General features: G+C 40.0%; 8 protein-coding genes across 8 annotated transcripts; 4 read left to right on the top strand and 4 right to left on the bottom strand.

Moving 5' to 3' along the window:
• Window positions 1–385: 385 nt before the first annotated feature.
• V1514DRAFT_333795 (chitin synthase-domain-containing protein) lies at window positions 386–6,167 on the bottom strand. The gene is made up of 4 exons (XM_066928111.1): window positions 5,831–6,167; window positions 3,492–5,770; window positions 2,062–3,432; window positions 386–2,013 (listed from the first exon to the last, which is right to left on the bottom strand). Exons 1-4 carry the CDS (start codon window positions 6,064–6,066, stop codon window positions 620–622), a joined length of 5,280 nt encoding a protein of 1,759 aa, XP_066782373.1. The 5' UTR covers window positions 6,067–6,167; the 3' UTR covers window positions 386–619.
• A 427-nt stretch (window positions 6,168–6,594) lies between these two features.
• Window positions 6,595–11,797, top strand: V1514DRAFT_122621 (chitin synthase-domain-containing protein). The gene is made up of 5 exons (XM_066924421.1): window positions 6,595–6,769; window positions 6,833–8,861; window positions 8,917–9,036; window positions 9,088–11,069; window positions 11,128–11,797. The coding sequence occupies exons 2-5, from the start codon at window positions 6,839–6,841 to the stop codon at window positions 11,707–11,709; spliced, it is 4,707 nt and encodes a 1,568-aa protein (XP_066782372.1). The 5' UTR covers window positions 6,595–6,769; window positions 6,833–6,838; the 3' UTR covers window positions 11,710–11,797.
• V1514DRAFT_296164 (pyridoxal phosphate-dependent transferase) lies at window positions 11,766–13,540 on the bottom strand. The gene is made up of 4 exons (XM_066925433.1): window positions 13,330–13,540; window positions 13,122–13,270; window positions 13,050–13,069; window positions 11,766–12,979 (listed from the first exon to the last, which is right to left on the bottom strand). Exons 1-4 carry the CDS (start codon window positions 13,435–13,437, stop codon window positions 11,886–11,888), a joined length of 1,371 nt encoding a protein of 456 aa, XP_066782371.1. The 5' UTR covers window positions 13,438–13,540; the 3' UTR covers window positions 11,766–11,885.
• A 296-nt stretch (window positions 13,541–13,836) lies between these two features.
• Window positions 13,837–15,431, top strand: V1514DRAFT_333788 (branched-chain alpha-ketoacid dehydrogenase). Its single transcript, XM_066928110.1, has 4 exons — window positions 13,837–13,965; window positions 14,018–14,173; window positions 14,221–14,243; window positions 14,298–15,431. The coding sequence occupies exons 2-4, from the start codon at window positions 14,036–14,038 to the stop codon at window positions 15,376–15,378; spliced, it is 1,242 nt and encodes a 413-aa protein (XP_066782370.1). The 5' UTR covers window positions 13,837–13,965; window positions 14,018–14,035; the 3' UTR covers window positions 15,379–15,431.
• On the bottom strand, window positions 15,353–18,730 carry V1514DRAFT_309174 (exocyst complex component Sec5-domain-containing protein). The gene is made up of 4 exons (XM_066925742.1): window positions 18,298–18,730; window positions 18,086–18,220; window positions 16,073–18,028; window positions 15,353–16,017 (listed from the first exon to the last, which is right to left on the bottom strand). Exons 1-4 carry the CDS (start codon window positions 18,461–18,463, stop codon window positions 15,542–15,544), a joined length of 2,733 nt encoding a protein of 910 aa, XP_066782369.1. The 5' UTR covers window positions 18,464–18,730; the 3' UTR covers window positions 15,353–15,541.
• Window positions 18,731–18,777: 47 nt separating this feature from the next.
• V1514DRAFT_333782 (uncharacterized protein) lies at window positions 18,778–19,597 on the bottom strand. The gene is made up of 5 exons (XM_066928109.1): window positions 19,430–19,597; window positions 19,334–19,374; window positions 19,210–19,238; window positions 19,113–19,152; window positions 18,778–19,058 (listed from the first exon to the last, which is right to left on the bottom strand). Exons 1-5 carry the CDS (start codon window positions 19,451–19,453, stop codon window positions 18,968–18,970), a joined length of 225 nt encoding a protein of 74 aa, XP_066782368.1. The 5' UTR covers window positions 19,454–19,597; the 3' UTR covers window positions 18,778–18,967.
• Window positions 19,598–19,974: 377 nt separating this feature from the next.
• On the top strand, window positions 19,975–23,859 carry V1514DRAFT_296155 (uncharacterized protein). Its single transcript, XM_066925432.1, has 4 exons — window positions 19,975–20,154; window positions 20,218–20,307; window positions 20,373–23,124; window positions 23,193–23,859. The coding sequence occupies exons 1-4, from the start codon at window positions 20,005–20,007 to the stop codon at window positions 23,768–23,770; spliced, it is 3,570 nt and encodes a 1,189-aa protein (XP_066782367.1). The 5' UTR covers window positions 19,975–20,004; the 3' UTR covers window positions 23,771–23,859.
• Window positions 23,860–24,205: 346 nt separating this feature from the next.
• V1514DRAFT_343726 (uncharacterized protein) lies at window positions 24,206–25,603 on the top strand (the record flags this gene model as incomplete). The annotated part of the gene is made up of 5 exons (XM_066929157.1): window positions 24,206–24,294; window positions 24,385–24,754; window positions 24,825–24,910; window positions 24,993–25,123; window positions 25,176–25,603. The coding sequence occupies 5 exons, from the start codon at window positions 24,206–24,208 to the stop codon at window positions 25,601–25,603; spliced, it is 1,104 nt and encodes a 367-aa protein (XP_066782366.1).
• Window positions 25,604–25,694: the final 91 nt, after the last annotated feature.

Genomic DNA, 25,694 nt, shown 5'->3' with positions numbered 1-25,694 from the left:
ATATAACAAAATATTGTAATAGATTGCAAGTTTAATATTATATACATTATCAAGCGCCATTCAGGGTCCTTCGACGCAGGTATGAACTGGTTTACGCGTCTATGCGTCTACAATGGGATGGGTTGACCGTGTTTGAGATTGTGCATGCGTTCGAGGCCACAGGAAAGCCAATCCCGGTTGGTCTTCGCCCGGAAAGGAGACGCCGTGAGCTTGACTGTCAAGCCTTCACGGGCGAAAACGGAATTGGGTTGGCAGGGACAGCTTACAATTGACAATGCATACAATGCCTTCAAGATTCTACAAAACTTGTCATACATGCGCTTCACTTCGCTTACGATTCGAGTTTATTTTAAAGTCCAGAGGTTGGTAAAGTGAACTTCTCCTATATAGTAAGATCAAGTAATATATTGGTGCGTTGCATAAAAAAGGGACGTCGAACTAACGTGCCATACAATCCAAAATGCAATTAACAAACCAAAGAAAAGATATAAACGATAGGTGAAAACTGAATTAATTAAAAAAGAAAAAAAAATTGCCATTATTAATTGGCATTATTAAATCCCGTAAAACTTGAAAAAAAAACGCCGTTCTTTTTAAGTCTTTAAATGCTTTTATTATTTCATAATTCGCCTGCCAAGATGGCTTCAATAGCTGAATTAATATACGAACGTTTGGAATCCAAACTTACGCCTCCAAATCTCCGTTCCAATTCATGTCTAATTGCTTTCTTCGTGACTGTCATTAAATCTGACGTTCGAATGATTTCCCTGATCTCATGCAACAGCATGTCTTCAGATGGCAACATGATCGTGCCCATTTCGACATCACCTGATCGAGTAACCGCTGATGCTTGCTGGAATGGTGTTATTGAACGGTGAGCAAGTTCTAAACCGGGTGATGCGACAACACTTCTTCGGTGCTGAGCTTGCGCCGCTGCTATGACGGAGGCAGATGGTGAATGTGACCTTACGGATGGGTCAAGAGTGGTGAATTCCGATTGCGGGTAAAAAGATCTAGGTCTAGAATCATATTCAGACTTACTATCAATGACAGTCTGGCTCTCATATTGTTCCCATAGCTCGGCTTGAAAATCTTCCCATTTCTTTTTAGGGATCGAACCAGGATCGAACTTGCCCTCGTCTGATACGACTACCATTTTACCCTTTTCTCCAAAGACTAAGCGCGTATTACCCCAAGAAAAATCGTCCATATGCCAAAATGAATAAAATGGTAAGCCAAGAGAGAAAACAGGAATGGCCAGGATGTAAAAAAACATCCATCCAATCATTTCCCATCTTCTTCTCAATATGAAAATAATCGCTTGAAGTCCATATACGGAAACAAGAATAATGATGGACGTGACTGGAATAACGGAACTGTCAACCGCAATTTTATAAAACAAATAAACAAGGTATCCAACAGTAACCGGTTGCACGATCGTTGCCATCAAATCCAACAAGACCACAAATCTCATACTGAAACAACAGAACCCGCAAAGTTGGGACATGGGTACAAGTTCAATCAAATTGTGAATAGTGGAATTGATCCATCGTCGTCTTTGAGACAGGAAAATTTTCCAACTATCAGGAGCGATTGTCATGCACATGGCGTCACGAATAAATTTAGTTTTGAACGTGGGATGATGTCGAAGAAGAAGTGTGGTCAAATATCGATCTTCTCCAAGATGAAGCAAGTTCTTCATGTGCAAAGTGTCGACCCTAATTTCTGCATACCCTTGTACTACAGAATTACTCACAAACAAAGGCTTTCCTGAGTTAGCAGCGCGAATTCGAAACATGGAGAAACAGCCCGGGAGACACGTAATTGATCCAAACAAACTCTCGAATGCTTTAGATAAATTATGGGAAATGTAGTATTCATAAACCTGAATCATGGTAACAATGGATTTTCTGGCGTTCGCAAGACTTGTCTCACCGCATAGGGCAATAATTTTGGTATCGTGCAAAAATGCGGTCACCATTCGGGTTGCAGAATCAGGAGCAACTTCGGTATCTGGCCTTCGTTAAAAAAAAAGTCATAGTAACCGTTAAGCAAACTCACCTGCATCAACTTGCAAAATATACTCATAAAACGTTGGACTGACACCAATAACATTTCTAATCTGATGATAGAGTTCCAATTCAAGAGGATTCATAGGAGCATTGAAATGCACGCGGTTCAAAAATCGCATTAAAATTAGTTGTGAATCACGCTTGCCTCGATTGCCTGGCCTACTAATCTCCGCTGGTTTACCAACCTTAACAACAACCACAAATGGCACAATATGGCCAGCCACTTCATAAAGACCAGAATAAACCTTTCCCATATTATGTTGCTTTTGTCCTTCGCCAAGAGATTCAAACGACATTGGCTCTGGATCAATATCAGGCGACACTCCTAGAATGTCGAGAACGATGCGAGGTGTTGGTCGGTCATTACCAGCTCCAACAATCATGCCATCACAAATAATAAACAGAAGTTTACGCTTGTCATCATATTTCATTCTTGCAAGAGAATCAATCGCACGACGCAGTGAATCTTCGTCCTCTGTGTAAGCCGGAACTTGGCATATAATAAACTTGTCAATGTTCTCCGGAACATTTTTTTTGGAAAATTGCAATGCTGCCAAAAATTTGACCAAAATGACTGAAACCAGAAATAACGAAATGGCAAGAAGAAAATACCGTGCAAATTGACAGCGAGGGGAATTTCTAGTATCATACCTCCCAACATAAAACAAGTTCCGCAAACAAGTGTGCATCCTATTCTTCAGTGCAGATTCCATCGACAAATTTTCCCAATATTTTGTAATATCCTGCCCGTTCTGAGATTGGAAAAGTGAAATCACCGTGTCATCCATAAAATTAGTATTCACGTTCTTTGGTCGCTCTGTATTTGGTGGTACCAAAATTTGCCGACCTCCAGCGATATAGGAGGTCAAATCATAAACGTCGCCATTAATAATTCCAATAACATTGCCACTATCGCTAATCAATTTATTTATATACTTCCTAGAGTATGCAGCGTTTCCCTTCTTATAATTAGCACGGAGCATAATCATCATTTCGTAATACCAATCTGGCCTGGAATCATTTCTGAAATATCTAAAGTCGTGATAAATTGCATTCGTATCGGTCGTATTTTCTCCTTCAAAATTTAGCGTTACAGATGGATCAACACTTCCATCAACGCCTTGACAAAGTGCGGAAACTTGCACTGGGAAAAGTTTTGTCGCATCTTCGCCGCCGTAGCCAAGCACGCTGCTTTGGGGCACAATAGAAGGGTAATGCCCAGGAGCAAACTTTGACAAATCAAACACTTCACCACGAATAGCCGTGTAAACTTTTTTCGGATTATCGTTTTCATTATAAGCTGATAATTCTTGAACACTAAAAATGTGTTGGGTGGGACAAATCAAGATAGGCAAACCGACTGATTATTGACGAGTTATTAAAACAATCATGACCAAAAATCAGGATCTGTGCACTCACCAATAAATAGCACCGTAAACACACATGCAAACCAAATGTACAGGTTAATTGCTAATTTTTCACGCCAAGCAATGCGGACATCCTTTCGCGACATTCGTCCCAGCCTTTTAATGAAAGAATCCGGTAACCAGAACGTCACCAACCAAACAAAAAACATCCACCATTTTCTAGATGCTGTGACTGTGACTTCGTCAATTTCTTCTTCCCGTATATTTATTCCTTTCTCCATCATTACTTCGCGAGAATCAACATTCTGAAAAAGATCGCCTTGCCCGCCTATGCCAGTACCCACTGTCAAAGCATCTGTTGAGCGTGCGGCAATATCATCTCCATAAATAAAGCTACCTCGGTTATTTGCAGAAACCTCGAGCAATCGTGATTTGGATTCACTAAACGGGTTCCCGCTTCCAGCTTCGTTAACATACATGTATGTTCCATTGGGATCAACCAGCTCTCTCCATGCAGCTTCAGACAAAAATACTCCGGTGGTGCCAACTCTGGCGTCGCGCTCAGTCCAGAAATGTTCAATAAATACTTGATTAGCTCGATCAATATCTGATGATGCAAGCATACTATTTTCATCAAACCCAGAAAGATTAAAAAGTTCGGCAAATGAAAGAAAAACAGAGACGTCTGTTGTTTGAACTCTTTTAGCAATATCTGCAATTCCAAGAGAGTGGAGCTGTTGTCTGACGCATTTTACGTCAAACTGAGACGCAATTCGTCGGTCATTTGGCTTAATGCAAAAGACAAAATATGGATTTGACTGTTGAAAAGAACTTATCATAGTCTCTAAAGCAATGTTAAACTCTCCAGTGGCACTATACGCTTTGGGTTCCTTTTCCACGGTCGGATTTGCCGGCCGGCGGAGAATAGACGGCTGACGAAGGGGTTTCGAAGATAATTGTCCTTTCAATACAGCTGTACGTTCTCGAGGATGCTTAATAGATGTCACAGCCTTTGTCGAAAATAATGACCGAATAAATTCAGAATTTGTACTGGAAAACAAGTTCATAAGATCACCAGAAATATCGTCTGTATTGGCCTCCAATAATCTATCTACCGAGTAATCAATTTCGCCATTATAATGCTTAATAGCAAACGTTTTCGAAACAGGCGACAACCCCAGTGCAGGGTTTTTGTCGAATCGCTTAAACATTGTCTCTAAAACTGAATGTGAAGATTTACCGCGGCGAGTATTATCATCTAGTAGAGCCAAAATGCCAGTCTGCGGCTTAGTGAGAAGCTTAACGGTATCTGAGTTGTCAAAATATTCGGTTAACGGAACCTGGATATCTTCGGCATCGAATTTGTCTTCCAGACGGCCAAAGTAAGACTCTTGCATAAAGTTAAAAATGGCCTCGTTTGCAGAATTGTATAATAATTGATTTAAAGCGTCAGATCCACTAGTAGTGGAAATTCCAACCATCTGAGGAACAAACCCTGGAAAGTCAACTACTGATATCGTGTTTGAAATTAAAGATGGGTGTTGAGAAAGACGATCGTTTACAGCCTCCATAATCCAAGATTGCAATACAGAGTAAATTGTCCGAGCCAAATCATCTGCATGAGCGCGTGCGCCAGCAGTATCAAGAACAAGTGTAACACGTTCCTTTCGAAGCGACTGAGTCTTGTAAACCAAAGCAGCTTCTAAATCATCCTGACGAACGCCAAGAAACGCCGCTATGATTTCAAGCTCATATCGAGACTTCACAGTGGCATGATTCTCATCAGATACAGTATCAACACCAACGGGCGAAAATTCTAGCTGGCCTATATGAATGATTGCAGCTAACACCTGACATATCTGGGCAATTTCGATTCCTGAAAAGTCTAACAGCTTTAATGCCGTCTTAAAGTGTCGAAACCCATCTTCATCGTCAATTCCAATTTTTAATTGAGTAGGATGCCCGAGGTATCGGTATCTTGTATCTGCGTCCAATGCCAAATGGTCTTTCTCCTTGCTAGTTGTTCCGGCAAGAAGGTAATAGAAAACATGGAAATTTCTTTCACCTGTGGGTACCTTAGCAACACGATCTCTATCAAGACGATATGTAATAAATTTGGCACCAATCATAGATGCGTCAGCATTATATTGATATTCAAGTAAGAGACCGGCTTTTGAAGCCACAGGTGTCAATGTCGTTTTGGTTGTCGTAAGAGCAGAGAACAAGTAAAATGCACACGAAACCTTTTTCCCAAGCGCTTCTAAGGCTGTAAGATGCAATCGAGAGCATAGATGGTTTCTTAGCTCAGATTTTCCAGTTCCTGATTCTCCGCTAAAAAAAATCTCAAATCAGACACAACTGAAGCAAACACCGAATTAGAATTAGACTTACACAAACACGATGAGCTGATTTTCAGATCTGCGTAAGAGTCTATCATAAGCTCTGGCTGCTAATGCAACCACATCTGACGTCTCGGGAGATGAAAATGTATTTATAGCAACCAAGGCATTGGTAGATACGGTTGAAATTGGCATGCCATTGTGAAAGCGGGCACCTAAATGCGCCGTAATAGCATGATCCGACAATGCGGTTTCAGAGAGCTGCGACACGTCTGCAACTGGAGGCATCTCTTAGAGAGAAAAAAAAATGCTGTGTCGACACCACCAGCAGATACGGAGCGATGGAGAAGGAAAGCAAAACAGTTGTTGATTACTTTTTTCTTTGAAAGCTGTGAATGTGGCTAAGCAGGAACCGTGAGAAGGCGTATTGTGGCCTATTTAATGCGGCTGACTTAATTTGCCACTAGAGTTGTATTGTGAAGGTTTAATTTTGCACGTAGTCTAAATTCTAGTCCTTTGGTTGATTATGCGCGTGAACGAGCAACACAAACAAACAAACAAGTCACTGTGGCGGTGCACGCGTTTTGCCGCGGTCGTCGCCGCCTTGCATCGTCTATTGCAAATCCAATTCATGTTTACAATAAATACAATAGTAATATTTGCTCGGAAATGTCGAGAGCTGTTGTTTAGAAGTTCATTTGGAGGACGAATATTAGAACGACAGTGATAAGTTGAGTGTAGCTGCTATATATAGTATCAATGCGGGAACTGTGCCCTAAATTCACAGCCATAGTAAAAGTGTAATTTGTAGATGCTTTTTCAAGTGTAATCAAGCAACAGTGAAACCCCGTCACTCCCGCCTCATTACCTTTTCCTTCTTTTGAGGTTAATATTTATTCTTAGTAAAGCTCTGTTTTGAGAAGGGGTCTGTCTAGATTTTGATGCTTAGTGGTGCTATATAATCTTTGGTGTTTGCAAACAATAGCAGTCTGTAAGTAGACCTTCCAGTATATCATGATTTTGATCTTGTTTAATTAATTGCATTCCACAATAGCACCGTATGGATCCTCCACTCTCTTCCACGCTTGTTCAGCCAAGCCCAGCTGCGGTTCTCAGCGCACTAAAACGGGCTTATGAAGCTCGCGAGGCTATTAATATTACATCCACTACGCTGGCCATCTTCGATCGTTTCTCGACTAATAACGAAAGTGCCTTCGGTTCTCATAATGGCAATGATAGCGAGGGCAACGACTATTTTGATTCTGCATTTATGACTGCCATCTGGGAGCATGGTCGGCGGCGAGCGGAGGATCAAACCGTTCTCATATCGCCCGCTCGACAATCTACAACCCAACCATTGTCGAATTTGAAACGTCTGATTAGCACGTTTCCAAACATTCCTGATCCGATTATTTCATTTCTCAATGCACTCACTCCATTTTTTTCAATAGGCCGTCAAAATATTTCCATTTTTGTCGAACTCTCACTTAACTTGAGTGGCCAGGTTTTAGCTTCACGAGTTAAATTATCAGATGATCATATAGAGCCTTCCGCAATTAAATCAGTATTAGCAGAATCTCCGGTATTTAAATATCTTATTGCTTCTTCATCTATAAAAGAAATGGAAGTTTTGTCAATACATAATGATCCGTTGTATTACGCACTTTTGAACAATGGAAACAATGTTGACTCGCAACAAACCATTCGCGAAGCCGAGGCATGGCGTGAAGCTTTGTCAGAATGTGGTTTATCTGAATCTTCTGCTATTCAAAATATATTTGCAATTCTTTCTGGAATCCTGCTGTTTGCGAACGAAAATCCTGATGATGTATTAGAGGGTGCAACTCTTCTCGGTCTTGATCCTAATAAATTGGATTCATCAGACGCATTCAATTCGTTAAATACAAGATGGTCCATTATTAGTTCGGCTTACGCGTCCATTCTTTCTAATGTGGTTGGAATACTCAACAAATATTTAACTACGTTTGATGCTTCAGTTGATGTAGCTGAGTCCGAAGAGGTTTGCTCAGTTGTTAACATCGTGGATGCACCTTCAGCGTCTAAAGTATTAGCATTAAAGTCGGTTTTTTCTACTGATAGCGCGTTGGGTACCATTGCAACCGAGATGGCTAATGATGGATTATCGCTTCCTACCACACCTCTTTGGATTAACCAGACATTGCAACAGCAAGAACCTAAAGGTTCTTCACCATTAATAAGTGGTTTAAGTCCTGAAATAATTGACATATCAAGCCTGGTTGAGGACACATCAATTCTTGCTCGATCCCCGTCTTCCACTAGACTTCATTTCGAAGATGTCATTCGTTCTTCAAGAGTTTGGCACGTTCTTGTACTTTCAGCTTATGTTCCCAATTCTGATGATTCATGGTCCAACACTGTGGTTACCAGTCAAATTAAGAGCTGGTTCTTGCCCAATTGGTTACAAAAATATCGAGCTGTCGACTTCACTGCTGATTTTGATGTTGATGAATTTGTTGATCGATACGCAGCTCTCCTTCAAGCAAGTGGCGTTAATGTGCAATATCCTTATGCCATAGATTCCTGGGCACAGTCTGAGCGAGGATGGGGAGCCGATGGGTTTTTCCATGGTCACAACAGGATTTGGCTTCGCGAAGATGTCTGGAGAACGTTGGAAGGCGAACTCGATGGTATACATCTTATTCAACAGCAAGAAAGGCGAACTCCGGACTACTTGCAGATGCCTATGCAGAGTGCGTTTGATAGATCCGGCGTGAACACACCTGCATCGAGAGAAAATCTTATTCAATCACGACCGTCCTATCACCCAGATGATTTGGCCGATGAAGATTTGACTATGTATGGATCTAAATATGCCGCAAATGATCCTGAAGCACAAGGTCGTCACGTTGTTGTTGAACCGACTTCAACAGTGCGTAAGATATGGGTGACAGTCGTTTGGGCTTTCACATTTTGGATTCCTTCATTCATGTTAAGATATGTTGGACGAATGAAACGACCGGATGTCAGAATGGCGTGGCGTGAGAAAATAACAATTTGTTTTTTCATTTGTATTATGAATGCTATTATTATATTTTACATGAGTGAGGCTTTTTTTTCTGTATTAGTCAACTCGTTTTACTGATTACTTTTTTTTAGTTTGGCTGGGAAAAATTTTATGTCCAGATTTTGATAAAGTATGGAATGTAGATGAGGTCTCTCAACATATTGCATCGAATAATTTTTATGTCACTATTCATGGCAAGGTTTATGACATAAGTATGTTAGTTTCAAGTTATTGTTGGGCTCTATTGACATAAAATAAAATAGGCAAATTCTGGAAATTGCAGCACTCTGATAATGGAATTGACACCACACAGGCTACGATGGATGTTTTTGCTGGGCAAGATTTGAGTAATTATTTTCCACCGCCTCTTTCACAGGCTTGTCCGGGACTTGTTACAAGTGATGAAGTTTGGCTTACGGATAATACTACAGTTGAGTATAGTACCGCACTTCACACTTGTGGCAGTTACAAGCAAGCATCCAATACTACGAAACTCCACGAAATCACTTGGTACAATGACGTTTTTCTTCCTCGCATCAGTGAGTACTATAAAGGTGAATTGGTGGTGACGAAAAGTACAGTTTATAATTATGGGCAAGATGGATTTAATAATTGGGCCATTATTGATGGCAAAATTTATGATTTGACCAACTATTTTTATACAATTGACTTATATCCTTCATCTGAGAGTACTTATTATGAAGCATATGATTTTCTTGATTCTACGGTCAAGAGCCTATTCAAAAACAATCCTGGAGAAGATATTACCGAACAGTTTTATGGCTCAACTGCAATGTCAAGTGCTACACGTCAAAACAATTTGAACTGCCTTAAGAATGCATTTTATGCCGGACAAGTGGATTTCAGAAAATCTGCTCGTTGCCAGGTTTCAAATTATATTTTATTGGTGATTGCGATTTTACTTGCATCTGTTATTCTTGTCAAATTTCTTGCTTCATTGCAATTTGGTTCGAAACGGAATCCTGATCTTCAAGATAAGTTTGTCATATGCCAAATTCCTGCGTATACTGAAGGAGAAGATCAATTACGAAAGGGTATTGATTCTTTGACCGCGCTCAAATATGACAATAAGAGAAAACTTCTTTTCATAATTTGTGACGGTGTTGTTGTTGGGGGAGGAAACGAGAAGCCAACTCCAAATATTGTTTTGGAGATTTTGGGTTCTGATCCAAGACTGGATCCTCCAGCTCTTGCATTCAAATCGGTTGGTGAAGGCTCCCAACAACTCAATTATGGAAAAGTATATTCCGGTCTTTATGAATTTGATGGAAGTATTGTTCCATATGTTGTTGTGGTTAAAGTTGGAAAACCTTCGGAAATTTCCAAACCAGGCAATCGAGGCAAGCGTGATTCACAATGTCTGCTGCTTGATTTTCTTAACAAAGTGCATTTTAAGGCACCAATGTCTCCCCTTCAGCTTGAAATTTTTCATCAGCTTAATAACGTCATTGGAGTTGATCCTGAGCTTTACGAATACTTACTCATGGTTGATGCTGACACTTCTGTTTCAGAAGATGCGCTTAACCGATTGGTTGCATGCTGTGCTCGCGATAGCAGAATTGCTGGTATTGCAGGTCAAACCTCGCTACAAAATGAGGACAAGTCTTGGTGGACAATGATTCAGGTTTACGAATATTACATTTCGCATCATCTTTCAAAAGCATTCGAAAGTTTATTTGGATCTGTTACTTGCTTGCCGGGATGTTTTTCCATGTACAGATTACGAACAGCCGACAAAGGCCGGCCGTTGATTATATCGAACAAAATCGTGGAAGAGTATTCAGATGGAAACGTGAATACACTGCACAAGAAGAATCTATTGTCATTAGGTGAAGACCGATATTTGACTACGTTAATGACCAAATATTTTCCTCGCATGCGATATACTTTCACGCCGGATGCTAATGCTCAAACTGCAGTACCAGAAACATGGTCGGTTTTAATTTCTCAGAGACGTCGTTGGATTAATTCCACGATTCATAATTTAGGAGAGCTTGCATTTCTTCCTGACCTATGTGGGTTTTGTATTTTTAGCATGCGGTTTGTGGTTATCATTGATCTTGTTGGAACTTTAATGCTTCCATCAGTGGTAGTATATATCGGATACCTTCTGTATGTTATCATCACGCATTCAGGTCCATTCCCAATGATTTCTGTAATTATGCTGGCTGCTATTTATGGCTTGCAAGCGCTGGTATTTATTCTTCACAAGCAGTGGCAACATGTAAGTTTATTTACAGATGACCTTTTTTTCTGTTTAACCTTTAATTGACGGCTTATAGATTGGATGGATGATTATTTATTTACTAGCATATCCTGTATATTCTTTTGTTTTGCCAGTTTACTCTTTTTGGAATCAAGATAATTTTTCATGGGGATCTACTCGTGTTGTCGTTGGGGAAAGAGGTGATAAACAAATTGTCGCTATTAATGACGAAGGATTTGATGAACGAAGTATTCCTTTGCAAACTTGGGACGCGTACGCTGTCGAAAACAACCTGCCAGGACGATACAGGCCTAATGTTCGTGGCTCAAATGAAAAAGGTGCCGCAAGCGTGATGTATAATGATTTGCTGGAAGAAAGTTATGAAATGGATGACATGCGGTCGGTGTACTCTGCTCATCCACCAGCACCGATGTCAACATATAATAACAGATTTTCTTCGTATGGTGCTCCACCTCCAAGGCCAGCAACTGTCATGAGCAATTACAGCCATGCACCAAGTGCCTACCCGTATGCTCAGTATTCTCCTGCCAATCGGCCAGCTAGCATGATGACGTTCCAACAGCAACCGCAACAGTATCAACAGCAATTCCCACCAGTCTCTAATAATGGACGATATAGCACCTTGAGTCATTATTGATGAAATGCGTCACCTGTTCTGACCCACCCTCTTTTTAATTTTCGTTATAATGTCGCTCTTTTTTTACTCATTGGTTGCATGTTTTTTCTCTTTTTTGGATAAATTTTAATTTTAATTTTAATATTCTAATTTCGTATATTAACAATTTTTTTAATATCAAAAGACAAAATAAGAATTTATAATGTGCTGGCAATTGCATTGTCGAGAATAGAAAGGCCTTCTGAAATTTCGTCTTCAGTGATTACCAAAGGCGGAACTATCCGAACCGTGTTGTGTCCGGCAGTGATAACAAGAAGTCCTCTCAATCGGGCAGCATCAACAACTTTTGAAGGATCGAATGATAACTGAAGACCCCAAATTAATCCGGTTCCTCGAACTTCAATGACAACACTGGGATATTTTTCCTTTAAAGTCTCGAGACCAGCACGAAAGATTTCGGCTTTTTGCTTGACACGATTTAAAAACTCTTGGTTTGCAATCTTGCCAAACACATGGTGGGCGGCTCGAGAAGCAAGTGGATTACCACCAAAGGTGGTTCCATGATCACCAGGCTTGATAATTTCGGCAACTTCTTGGGTAACCATGGCGGCACCGATCGGAATACCATTGCCAAGTGCTTTTGCCATGGTAAGAATATCCGGTTGAGCTTCTTGAGGGAACGCAGCATGTGCCCAAAGATTACCAGATCTTCCAACACCGGATTGAATTTCGTCGAAAATTAAGAGCGCGCCGACCTCGTTGCATTTCTTTCGCAATGCGACAATAAATTCCTCGGTAGCAGTATACACTCCACCTTCACCCTGAATAGGCTCAATAATGACAGCACAAGTGTTTTCGTTAACCGTGGCATAAACACTCTCAATATCATTATAAGTGGCAACTTTAAATCCAGGAACCAACGGTTGAAATGGCTTTTGGTATTTCTCATTTGGAGTTGCGGATAAACTTCCCAGCGTTCGGCCGTGGAACGAATTTTTAAAACTGACAATTTCATACTTGTGATCACCGCCGCCTTTTACTGATTTGCCATATTTTCGGGCAAACTTAATCGCTGCTTCGTTAGCTTCAGACCCAGAATTTGCCAAAAATACTTTCTTGGCCGCCTGGAATGCGCCACTGGCATGAGTCTGTTCAACGATAAGTTTGCAAAGCTGGCCAGTCCATTCGTTGTAATATAGATTCGACGTATGAATAATTTGTAATGCTTGCTGTTTTAAAATATCTGCAAGTTCTTCATCGCCATTACCAAGTCCATTAACCGCAATTCCAGCTATCAAAATTTGTTAGATTTTTGCACGAAAAAAAAAAAAAAAAAAAATCTCGCTTATAAAATTGCGTACAGTTGAAGTCTAAATATGATCTTTGCAAAAATTAGTATTACTTTCCGTAAATAAAAAAATCTGTTAACATACCGTCCTTCCAAATCATGCAGATATGCACCTTTTCCGGATGTCAACACCAAGCCAGGACGAGCATATGTTGTGAGAACATAAGGTTCAAAATCACGAAGATGTTGAGCTGATGCACTGCTCTCTGTTGGATCTGGATGAGTTATGCTGTTCTTTCATATCATGTTAAAATCAAATTATAACGATTTGTTGAGCTTGACGTGTTACTTACTTGGTGAACAGCTTGAGTGGCAGCCGAAGTCGAGTTATAGCGCAGGCTAACAGAACTGCGGGCTGACAGTGCAGCTCTAATGATATTCCGTGAGATTGCACTCATCATACAGTGGCTATTTATGTACAAATGACTTTTTTTCAAAACCTCAATCCTTTGGAATTGAGCAGATATCTACTTTTTATAATTCGCCGCGATAATGCAAGATCAGCGTTGGCTACAAGTATTACTCCAAAATTTTGATATGCGCGTGTGACTCTGTTTGACTAAATTTGCTTTCAATTTGATCCGCATTTTCACAATGCCATATATATGCTGAAAGCTGAAAAAATTAAAAAAAAAAACATTTTTATATTTAGATATAAAATGTTATATTACTTTATAATAGTTATAAATTGTTTTTATTTGGCAATTGCATGTATCTATGATATATACATTATCCTGCCTTTGTTGTAATTGGCTGTAATTTGTAATATATTTTACAGTTTTCAGGGGCTGGTGCATTTGCAACCAAAATTAAGGAGAAATCCCATATTTACCGAATGACTGATACTCAATATAAATAAATTTCAACACACAGTTTTTTTTTCTCAGCTATTGCTCAAGTACTTTTTCACATTAGGTGATTCGAAAAAGGTAGGTCAATTTTTTCTTCTTTGCAGAACGTGACTGAAAGGCAATTCTGAAGAGGGCTTGCTGCGCTGCAATGTCTCGGTGGCGCATTTCCATCAGATCAAATCATACAACTCGACGACTCTTTTTCACATGCACAGAGATAAGATCCCGGTTTTCACTACATGATCCGATCTTCAAAGATATCAATGTTGATGAAGTTATATCTTATGTAAGTTTAGCTTTGATCTGGGATTTTTTTTTTTCTAATGGTTTTAGTACTCTCCGGTCGTCACAAAAACGTATGTTTCAAAGTCATAGTTTTGTGTTAGACTACTACTAATCACATGCTTCAGCTTTGGTTTTCATGACCTTATTCAATTCGGACGACCGCCAATCTCAGACGATCATTTAGTGCAAAATGCACAAAGAATTAGACAAGTCATTCTTGCAAGTTTATCACGGAGGATTGTTGCTCTTCGAAACCTGCCATTTATCATGATGTTAAATCCAAACATTTCCACCACATATCATAAATACCTTCATTCTCTTCATGCGGTTTCTACTTCGAACATGGAACAAATAAAATCTGGTCATGATAATGACAAGTTTGTACAATCTCTGGAAAAAGTTATTGAGATTCATACCGACGCGATTCCAACGCTAGCCAAGGGCTTTGCTGAGTCCCAGACTTACCTGTCTCCAGCTGAGGTGAACGCATTTCTCGACATACATTTAAGGGATCGAATTGGTACCCGGCTTTTAGCAAAACATCATATCGCACTCACGAAGCAGAGCAAGTCAAATGCTAAACTTGAAAAGGGACAGGTCGGTATGGTAGATCTGGCGTTATATCCATCTCAAATGATTGAAGTCATTGCCGAATTCTTGGCAGATATATGTGACATTCAATATGGCATTAAACCTTCTATTCAAATTGATCATGGTGAAGACGTGTTCCTAGCTTATGTTCCGGAACATATGGAATATATCCTCACTGAACTTCTTAAAAACTCATTTCGAGCGTCAATCGAGCATCACCTCAGTTTAACTCCGTCGGCTAGGAATAAAAGTTCTATCCGTTCGAGTCAGTTATCTCCGGTAATCATCACGATTGTGGAAACGCAACATGGGGTGCAAATCAGGCTTAGTGATCGAGGAGGCGGAATTGCGGATCATAATTTAAAGCGAATTTGGGCATACTCTGAGTCAACTTTTGAAGAGGAATTAAGAGATGACGGTTACAAGACATTAAACACGCCACCTCCTAGTGTCACTGGAACTGGAGGAAGCTCGATGGGAGGTTTAGGTTACGGTTTGCCGTTAAGTAGAGCATATGCCGAATATTTTGGAGGTAATATAGAGCTGGAAACCGCTTTTGATTGGGGCACGGATGCGTATATTACATTGAACGGTCCAAAAAATCAGATTGTGTAATGTTACATTGTACATAAAAAAATGAAAATACATATAGTATAATGCGAAAGAAAGTGCGGGTTGCAAAGTAAAAGTAAAAGTAAACAAACTTCATATTACGAAACATAAAAACCAAAAAAAAAAGACCTCCCAATGTCATGATGTAAAAAAAAAAAAAAATTTCCTAACTTGATGCTAAAATTCTTTTTCCTACTCTCCCTAAACTTCCATTTTCGTTCAGCGTGCCCGCCATTGCCGGCTTGCCGTCCTTGAAGCAGGAAAATTCTAACTTGGAATACTTATGACATTTGTACAATAGTTTCTTCATGCCTTCTAGTTGGTTAGTCATGGCACTCACGTCGACATTAGACTTGTTCGTAGCATCCTGAACCGTGGCATACGTGGTTTGAAACAGCTCCTCAATTTCAGGAGTTACGTACGCCGTCATCTTTTGATTGCAAAATTCAACGTCGATGGTTGCTTGAAGCATACCGCCCACCGAAAAATTGTCAATCTGACGAAATGATTCAAGAATCGTACTAGCAAAATGATGCAGCAAGTCGGAAATTATTCGCTTGAGAAGTAATGGGGTTACTGACGTGACTTGTGAATGAATAAGAACCAGTTGGAGCAGAACTTTATACACGTAAGGACTCACGTCTGGGAAGCAGGTTAGAAATTATGAAAGTACGAAAAATATTATGGAACGACATACCTGTTGGGTTTGGAAGATTCGGCCATTGAATACCAGATTTTAATATTCCAATTCTTACCATGTTTGAATTATTTGACCTTTTCTTTTTAGTATATGCTGTAAATAATTGCTCATCAAGTTGGCTCATGGCATCACCAATAATGTTCGAATTATCCGTTAATTGGATCGAAAATGCAGTCGAGAATCGTTCAAAAAGTGCAGTCACAATATTGTTTTTCAACTCATCCAGGTTGCTAATCATAAGTAGTAATCGATGATCCATTGGAATAGTGTACACATGCTTTTCAGAATATCCATCTGCCTCTTTTAATGATCTCGACTCTGTCGCAACCGCATCTTTCACGAGACCATCTAATGCAAGAAATATCGAGTTGACAAATTGTGTCTTAATATTTGACACCACTCTTGAAGATGGTGGCAGGATAACCAACACTGTCGATTTCTGCTCTGCCGCAGTCACGAAAATCAGTTCCTGAATGCCACTCAAAATAATTGATTGATATTGCAAAAAAAACTTGGGAATCCTGGTACCTGTTCGCGATGATATCGGTGCCCAGTCTTCCAAAACTCGAAAGTTTTTAGCATCTTGCTGCCATGCTAGACATGTGGCTCCGATACAACGCTCCCTAATTGTACCCATCATGTTCCGCAAGACATCAATATGTTTTGAAGATATCGACAATCCTGCAAGTTCGCTAGCTACTGAACCCAATATTCCAAGAATTTGTGACAAAAAATGTGAAGTCCCGATCGCATTGGCGTTGGGAGGTAAAAAGGCATAGAGATCATAAGATTTATCGGCATTATTAGCAGTATCAGCGGTATCAGCTGCTACAGACGAATTGATGTTTTGAACGTCAGTTTGCACTTTTTCTTCTTGCCTTGTATTCTCAGCCTTGTTTCGGTCTTTCTTTAAACTATTTGCCAATATTGATCGTGCAGACAAAGATGTGACACTGTTATTTGGCTGGCTTGTTAGCTTGGTTGGTTTATGATTTGAATAATCTGGTTCATCATGTTCAATGTCGGATTCGTTCATATCCTCGTTTTCTTTCCGTTGCTGAGCCTTAATTTTCGAAGTTTCAATCGTGTCAACGAAAAAATCTGCCATTCGGTTCGCCAATATATCTACTAATTCTCGAGCATCTGATCTGACTTTGGACTGTTCCATATCCGAAAATGTTAAATGAATTTTCGATTGGCCATCCAAGCCGGTTGGTAATGTCTTTTGATACGTGCCGTCCAAAAAACGAGACGCGGCATCCCAAAACGACGTGATCTGCTTGCCAAAAGTTAAGGCTAGGTTTTCGACCAGCTCTTTCAAGACCATCCACATCTTAATAATTTCTGGCGTATCTCGTAATACATCCTTGTCAGTAGTACTAAACTTAATAGCATTCAAAAAATACATGGACGTGTTAGCAGGTGTGGGCTGAGACGAATCAGAAAGTTCGTTTCGAATGATTTGAAGATCATCATTTAACTGTTCAAACCCATTTTCCATACTGGTTTTTATATGATCAACTTGTGATTCCAACCATACCCAAATTGGATTATCCTCGACTCCAAGTTCCAACAAAATTTTAATTATGGACAAAAAATTTTCATTGGGCCTTGTCTCACTTAAATCTTTCCAAAGCTGATCCCTGTAATCTTCGACCACCACTTCAACTTCACTCCATATTCTTTCAATCACGCGCCTTTGCTCGATCAAATTCAAGGCTAACTCAGGACTGTGTGGTAATGTTCGACTTTCTTCCGTTTGCGATAATCCACGTTTGTAGTCCCGAATTACTGAATCATGCAATCCACTTTTAATATCTTCAGCTAGTTTGGATGGCAGGTCGAATAAATACCGATGCTTCTCAATCAACGCCAGTGTCGCTTTAAGTCTATCTGCTTGTGCTCTATTGTCCATTATAGGTTGTATTATAAGCGCAGCTTTGTCATTCGCCTCTGTATAATGCCCGTTAGTTCAACTAGTCAAAAACTCTCGATCTCACTGCGTCGTACCATCAATATATCTCTCAATGCTAGCCACTCCCCAATTTTTTTGCTCTTGCAAGAAATCGTTTTTCATTTCATTATACACCGCATCCATTGTAGATCTGACCTTTACAAATGCTTCGAAATTGTGTTCAAGGGACCCTGATTTCCAAAAAAAAAAAAGAACACATTAGCTTATTCAGATCGTAACGTGCTCAGCATGATTTAGTTAGACGTACTTGAAGGATCTGCCTCTTTATCTACATCTTCCATTTCAAAGCTTTCCCCATTTCCAAGAACAAAAATAAATGCGTCAAGATCTACATTTGTATCCTTCCATTCCGTAGGGAATGGGTCATCTAAACCGTAGTATTGAACTACTTGATCGATATCATCCTGGCTCATACTCCCAAGACAACAAAGATGTCCTCGGTCAGAATAAAAAATAAAAATATGCAATAAAAATATTGAATTCAAGCCGAATCTGAAAACTTATGAGTTAACTTAATGAACATGCTTGTGTAAAATTGATCTGTACTTCGGCCGGTTGTATCGGTGGATCAGTTCCAGGAAGCAACAGGTCTAGGGTAACTGGTGGCTCTCGTCAATAGAATTCATCGAAAGAATTATGGTTTTAGGATTAGGGTTATATCGACAGACTTTGTCTCCAACCCTTTCCCCAAGCTTGCAGGTTTTTAGTCAAATACATCAGTCAACTTCAGCTATAAAACAACTCCATTGAATATATCATCAAGATTAATATATAAGCACGCATAAAAACCTAAAGTGATTGAAGTAATTCAACCATAACAAAGAAAAAATTGAATCAACCAGCACCGATCCTCTGCACTGCAATAACCGAATCCACGCCCTACCCTCCAACATAAACAAACAAATCTAGTTGTTTATTTAGAGTGCCTTGACCTCTTGATCTTTTTCAAGACCTTCAACATGAGGATGCGATTCTAGAGTACTCACATGACCTTCTGGAAGTCGGACACTAAAAAGATGTTAAGAATATGGTTTCATGATTTTGTCGGTTGATGTAACTTACGCAATACCCTTGATTAATGAATATTCATGGGTAATTTCGGCTACGATGTATTAGTATGCTAAGTCTTCAAAAAAAACAAAAAAAAATCGGAATTTACCTCCTGAATCAGTCAAGTCCTTTTTAATCCTATTCACAAACTGATTAATACAACACTTTGATTTATTGAAATAAAACCATCATCGATAATTCTTGCAATAAATCATCAGCATGCTATTACATACTTTGCAATGTCATCATCTGTAGCGTCTTTCTTGAAGCGAACCTGGCATTTAGTGTTAGATCGCATTGACCATTCTCGCATAAGCATTGAAACTTACAATATAAGTATTATCCGTAGCCATTTTAGGACTTGTACCGTGAATTAATCGAGTAAAAACAAATTTATTTAGTTTAAATTGTATGATAGAGTCCGAAAGTTGTTGTGTATGTTAGCCAAAAATAAAATGTGGAAGGAGGTGAACTGATACTTATATTATCGGTACAAGTGCTGAGCTGTCGTCATCACGATGATCTTGGGTCAAAGCTTGATTACGTTAAGCTCGGCACCTACTAACTACGTCTTATACCATCCATTCTTACAACGCACAACCTCACCAAACATCAATGTTTACTAAAATATACATTATGCTAAAAAAAACCTACACATTTATTTAATATTCTGTAGAGTCAATGTTTTGCATTCTTCTCTAGCGTCTGTAATACGAAACAATAAATAACAAACGAAACTATATTACATTTATGCAGGGGCTATATACTTTATGTTTATACATTTACACCATAAATATAATTTTGTTGTGCAGGGATTTTTTTTTTCATATTGGGAGGAAAGAAATCGAATTGGTAGAAATTTTGAACGTTTTACAGGCGAATCAACTTGTTCATTTTTGCAACCATGTCGACCATGGAGCAAGACAATAAAGCTCATAGGGCGCCTAGGAAAAAAAGTCAGAAAAAGGCGGTACATAACAATGGCCAGAATGCTAAAGCATTTGCTGTTGCTGCTCCAGGTAAACTGCAGAGGCAGGCGATGCGAACTAGTGATGTAGGTGTTTTGTTACGAGGCAAACGAAGGGCATGTTGCTAATAAACAATTTTATTATAATAGATCACCGAAAAGAAATTTCATGTGCCTATGGTTGACAGAACTCCTGAAGAGGCACCGCCAGTAATTGTTGCGGTAGTGGGCCCACCAGGTGTAAGTTCGTTGATTAGAGAATCCACGTAAATTCGACCTGAAAGCTGACATGAAGGTTTAAATAGACTGGAAAAACGACATTGATTAAGAGTTTGGTTCGCAGATACACGAAACATACATTATCAGATATTCGAGGTCCGGTAACGGTTGTGTCGGGCAAGCGTCGGCGACTGACGTTCATCGAATGTGCCAACGATATGAATTCCATGATTGATATTGGCAAAATCGCGGATTTGGTATTGCTCATGATTGATGGAAATTTTGGCTTGGAAATGGAGACCATGGAATTTTTAAACATCTTGGCGCCTCATGGATTCCCACGAATTCTTGGAATCGCCACGCATCTGGATTTGTTTAAATCACCTGCTACGTTAAAAGCATCTAAAAAGCGATTAAAACACAGATTATGGACAGAAGTTTATAAAGGTGCAAAGCTTTTTTATCTTAGTGGCGTCATGAATGGCAGATACCCTGATCGTGAGGTTTTGAACTTGGCCAGGTTTATCTCGGTCATGAAGTTTCGTCCTCTAAAATGGCGCAACGAACATTCATACTTATTGTCCGACAGGGTCGTGGACATTACTCATCCGGCAGAAATTGAACGAAATCCGAAATGCGACCGCAAAGTGACGTTTTATGGGTATGTTCATGGCACGCCGTTGCAATCACACCAGGCTAGAGTTCACGTGCCTGGAATTGGTGACTTGACAATTTCTGAAGTTGAACGGCTTCCGGATCCGTGCCCGACTCCGTATCAGGAGAAGAAAGAAGTTGAAGATGGCAAGATCAAGCGACGCAAGCGATTGGATGACAGGTTAAAAGTTATTTATGCGCCCATGAGTGACGTAGGAGGAGTGTTGATTGACAAGGACGCGGTATACATTGACGTTGGCAGTCGCAATTTTGTCGAAGGAGAAGAAAACGGAGTTGGTGAACGATTAGTTGTTGGACTTCAGAACGCACAAAACACGTTGGGACAGAATAACGATGGCATTCGACTTTTTACTGAGTCAGACAAGGTCAGGGAGGTTAAACCAGACGACGATTACAGTGATGACGACGAAAATGACATTGAAGATGACAACGCTGGAGGAGCATCTACTGGACGGAAAGAATTGCGTCACGTCCGCCGGGTGGCATCTGCCAATGATGAGGATGACGTGGACGGCGCCGAAGACGATGACGAAGATGAGAACTACGAAGACGATGAGGATTTTAACAACAACTCCACAAAGTCACGACTAGTGGACGACGATGACGAAGTTCAGGACGAAGAATTTGCATTTGCTGATAGTGATTCTGATCTTGGCGACTACGGCGACGACGATGATGATGATGATGAAAACGTCAATCTTCGTTGGAAAAGCAATCTTGCTGATCGAGCCTTGGCCGATTACAAAGCCGGTCGCAAGAAATGGGACATTGGCAAGCTCATATATTTGGAAAACGTTTCTTCAGATGACGTGATCAAGAGATGGAAAAATGAAGAATTATCTGCCGAAGCTGACGAAAGTGACGAAAGTGAAGAACATATTGAAAAAGAAGAAGACGACGATGACAAAGAAGGAGATGACGAAGCTTTCTTTAAAAAGAAGGAAGGTAGTTCGATCTTGGCTTTGGAAGAAATTGAAGATATCGATCGGGCCGTGCCAGTCCATGATTTTGCCGCTTTGCAAGATAAGTGGAGCGCGCCAGGTGAAGCACTTTCCGGCATCAAGTCACGATTTTTAACCGGTCGGGTCGGTGACGGTGACGATAGTGAAGATGACAATGGCGAAGATGATGATGAAGATGAAGATGGCGAAGATGATGAAGAGTTTGGAGATTTTGAAGATCTTGAAACTGGTGAGAAGGTTGAAAGTTCCGGTAAGGAAGATGGCGGTGATGAGCAGGATGGTGAAGTTGGCGACGACAAGCAAGAACAAAATAAGACTGCTGGTTATGAGAAAGAACGAGAAAAAAATGCCAAGAAGAAAGAAAAATTACGGCTTCAATTTGAAGATGAAGAAGAAAATCAGCAAGATGACGGCTTAGGTGATGATGACACGGACCGAAATTTGTATGATAATTGGCATGATGCTCAAAAGGCCAAGATCTCGAAGCAACTCGAAATTAACAAGGCCGAATTTGATGAAATGGATCCGGTCATGAGGCAACGAGTGGAAGGATTTAGGTCGGGCACGTACGTGAGAATCGTGATTGACCAAATTCCGTGTGAATTTATTGACACGTTCGATGCTCGATTCCCGGTGATCATTGGCAGCTTGCTGGCATCAGAGGACAGGTTTGGATTTTTGCAAGTTCGCATTAAGCGTCATCGCTGGCACAAGCGAATTTTGAAAACCAACGATCCGGTGATCTTTTCGCTCGGTTGGAGACGATTCCAAAGCATGCCCATGTACACGACATCGGATTCGCGAACTAGGAACCGCATGTTAAAATATACTCCCGAACACATGCATTGCTTCGGCACGTTTTATGGTCCATTGGTGGCACCTAACACGGGCTTCTGCGCGGTCCAATCCGTGGCCAACAAGGCTGCCACCGGCTCATTCAGGATCGCGGCCACCGGTATCGTGCTGGACGTTGATCAATCGGTTGAGATTGTGAAAAAACTGAAATTAGTTGGCACGCCGACCAAGATTTTTAAAAACACGGCATTTATTCAAGGCATGTTTAATTCGGCATTGGAAGTGGCCAAGTTCGAAGGTGCCGTGATCAAGACCGTGTCAGGCATTCGCGGACAGATTAAGCGGGCCCTAAGCAAACCTGAAGGCCATTTCAGAGCCACGTTTGAAGATAAGGTCTTAATGAGTGGTATGTGTTTTATTTTTTTTTATTTTATTTTATTTTATTTTTTTTTTTTGGTTGCTAATTTATTGCAGATATTGTAATTTTACGAGCATGGTTTTCGATTCAGCCTCGCAAATATTACAATCCTGTAACCTCGCTTTTGATGACGGACAAAACTGAATGGCGCGGCATGAGATTAACCGGTGAAGTCCGTCACGAACAGGGCTTGGAAGTGCCAGCATTAAAAGATTCCACGTATCGTCCGGTGGAACGAGAGGTCCGTCGGTTTAATCCGTTACGGGTGCCTAATTCGATCAGGACCGAATTGCCATTTAAATCACAAATTGCCATGATGAAACCTCAAAAGAAAGAATCATATCTATCCAAACGTGCGGTCGTGATTGGTGGTGATGAGAAAAAGAAGCGCAACCTGATGCAAAAAGTAATGACGATCAGGAACGAGAAAATTCGCAAGCGAAACGAGAAAACGTTACAAAACAAGACATCACATGCTCAAAAATTGGCTGATAATGAAGAGAAACGGAAAGATCGCGAACGCAGGGACAAGCAAGAATACTTTAGACGAACAAACAAGCGACCAGCATCTGCTGGTGCAGGTCGTGGAGGACGTGGTGGTAAAAGACAAAAGGGGGACGATAATGATTTTTAAAAAAAGTAAACAAAATTTGTATTATTTAAATCATAAAAGAAATTTTTGCATCTTATTATACATAGTTATACAGTGAGTGATTCGAGTCCAATTTTTAATTTGTTTCTGACGGATGCCAAATCGGGAAAAATAAATTTAAACTGGAAAATTATGAAGTGGCCACAATTATTCATCCATAGACACATATATAATTTATGTTTAAATACTCCAACGAATTCACAATTTTGCAGAATTGTACAACCATGAAACAATAAATCAACTGAAAATGAAACGACTTGCCAATCAAAGGCAATCTTAATTAATTTAAACAACAATTCAAACAATCCATTTGCGCACAACCACACCAAGACAAATTGAGCCGTGACTTTTCTACATGCACAATCAAAAGTGAAAAAAAAAATAAAAATAAAAATAAAAAATTAAAAAAAAATAAAAATGATTACAATTGATTCTATTTTTTGGTTTACTTGCAAGGTTTTAAGAAACCCATTACTGGCTATTTTGGTTGCAGTCTTTGTCAAACTGTATGTACAAATTATTCAATCACTTGTTTGAATGTCAACAAACTAACCAAAAGAGGGGGGCAAACCGACGACGCAAATAAATAAATATAGGAAATTTGAAAATCATGAAATCAAGGTCTTGTTATCAGTATCATACGCCATCACGATCAGTTTATTTAGCTTGGGTTATTTTTATTATTATTCATCATCTTCATCACAACGACGACGACGATGGATCAGGAATTCAGATGTTATCGTGATCACCGGTGGCAGTTCTGGATTAGGATTATTATTAACCAGCACGATTTTATGCCGGTTTCAAGAATCCGTTCAAGTTGTCGTGTTGGATATTATTGAACCACCTGCCACGATAACCTCGACCGTAACCACGAACGGCAAGGCAAGCAATGTCAAATATATTCGATGCGACGTTCGCCAACATGATCAAGTAATCGCCGCATTTGACCAGATTAAACGTCAGGTACTGTGCTTTTATATGAAGCTCACATGTGTTTTAAAATTTTGCTAATCATTTTTTTTTTGTGGCACAGCATGGTAATCCGACAGTGTTGATCAATAATGCGGCAGTGGCGATTCAAAATTCGATTTTAAACTCATCCGTGACCGATATTGAAAAGTATGCATGTCATGGTCTCTTTTTTTTTGTTTTTTTAAAAAGAAAAATATTTTCGTTTTATATGCTTATGATAAAATTAAAGGACAATTAATATTAATTTGGTATCTCAATTTTATACCGTCAAGCAAGTCCTGCCGGACATGATTTCTAAAGATCGCGGGGTAATCGTGTCCGTTGGTTCGACATTGGGGTATCAAAGTCCCATTGAATTTTGTACGTGGGCGCAAATAAATGCTAATTAATTTTATTGCTAACGAATTGGCAGCTGCATATGGTGCATCAAAGGCCGGATTGCTTGCATTACATGAATCGCTAACGTTTGAATTGCAACAACTAAATTCTCATGTTCACACCGTGTTAGTCGTGACCGGTCAATTACGGCGCTCCAACATGTTTGCTAACATTTTGCCTCCTAATCAGTTTTTGGCCCCTTTAGTGGACGCGCAATCATTGGCTTACCAGATTGTGCATGCAATCGAATTTGCCACAACAAATAACAGCAGCAGGCGCATTATTGGCGGCGGCGGCGGCGGCGGCGGCGGTGGTGGTGGTGGTGGCAGCAGCAGGATTAACATGCCATTGTATGCGAACTTGATGCCGCTGATCAGGTGCCTGCCTTTTTGGGCCATTAATTTGTTCAGGTCATGGTCGGGCATGGATCGAGTGGTTGCAGAAGCCGCCGCAAATTCATAAAGATATAATAATATGATTGAAGTATGATTAACATATGATTAAAAATAATACTGTGTAAAAAAGTAATGTAATGTACAATTGAAAAAAAAAA

This window comes from Lipomyces japonicus (assembly GCF_038497905.1).
Source record: "Lipomyces japonicus strain CBS 7319 unplaced genomic scaffold V1514scaffold_30, whole genome shotgun sequence".
NCBI classification, from domain to species: Eukaryota; Fungi; Ascomycota; class Lipomycetes; order Lipomycetales; family Lipomycetaceae; genus Lipomyces; species Lipomyces japonicus.
This window is presented reverse-complemented; position numbering and strand designations above follow the sequence as displayed.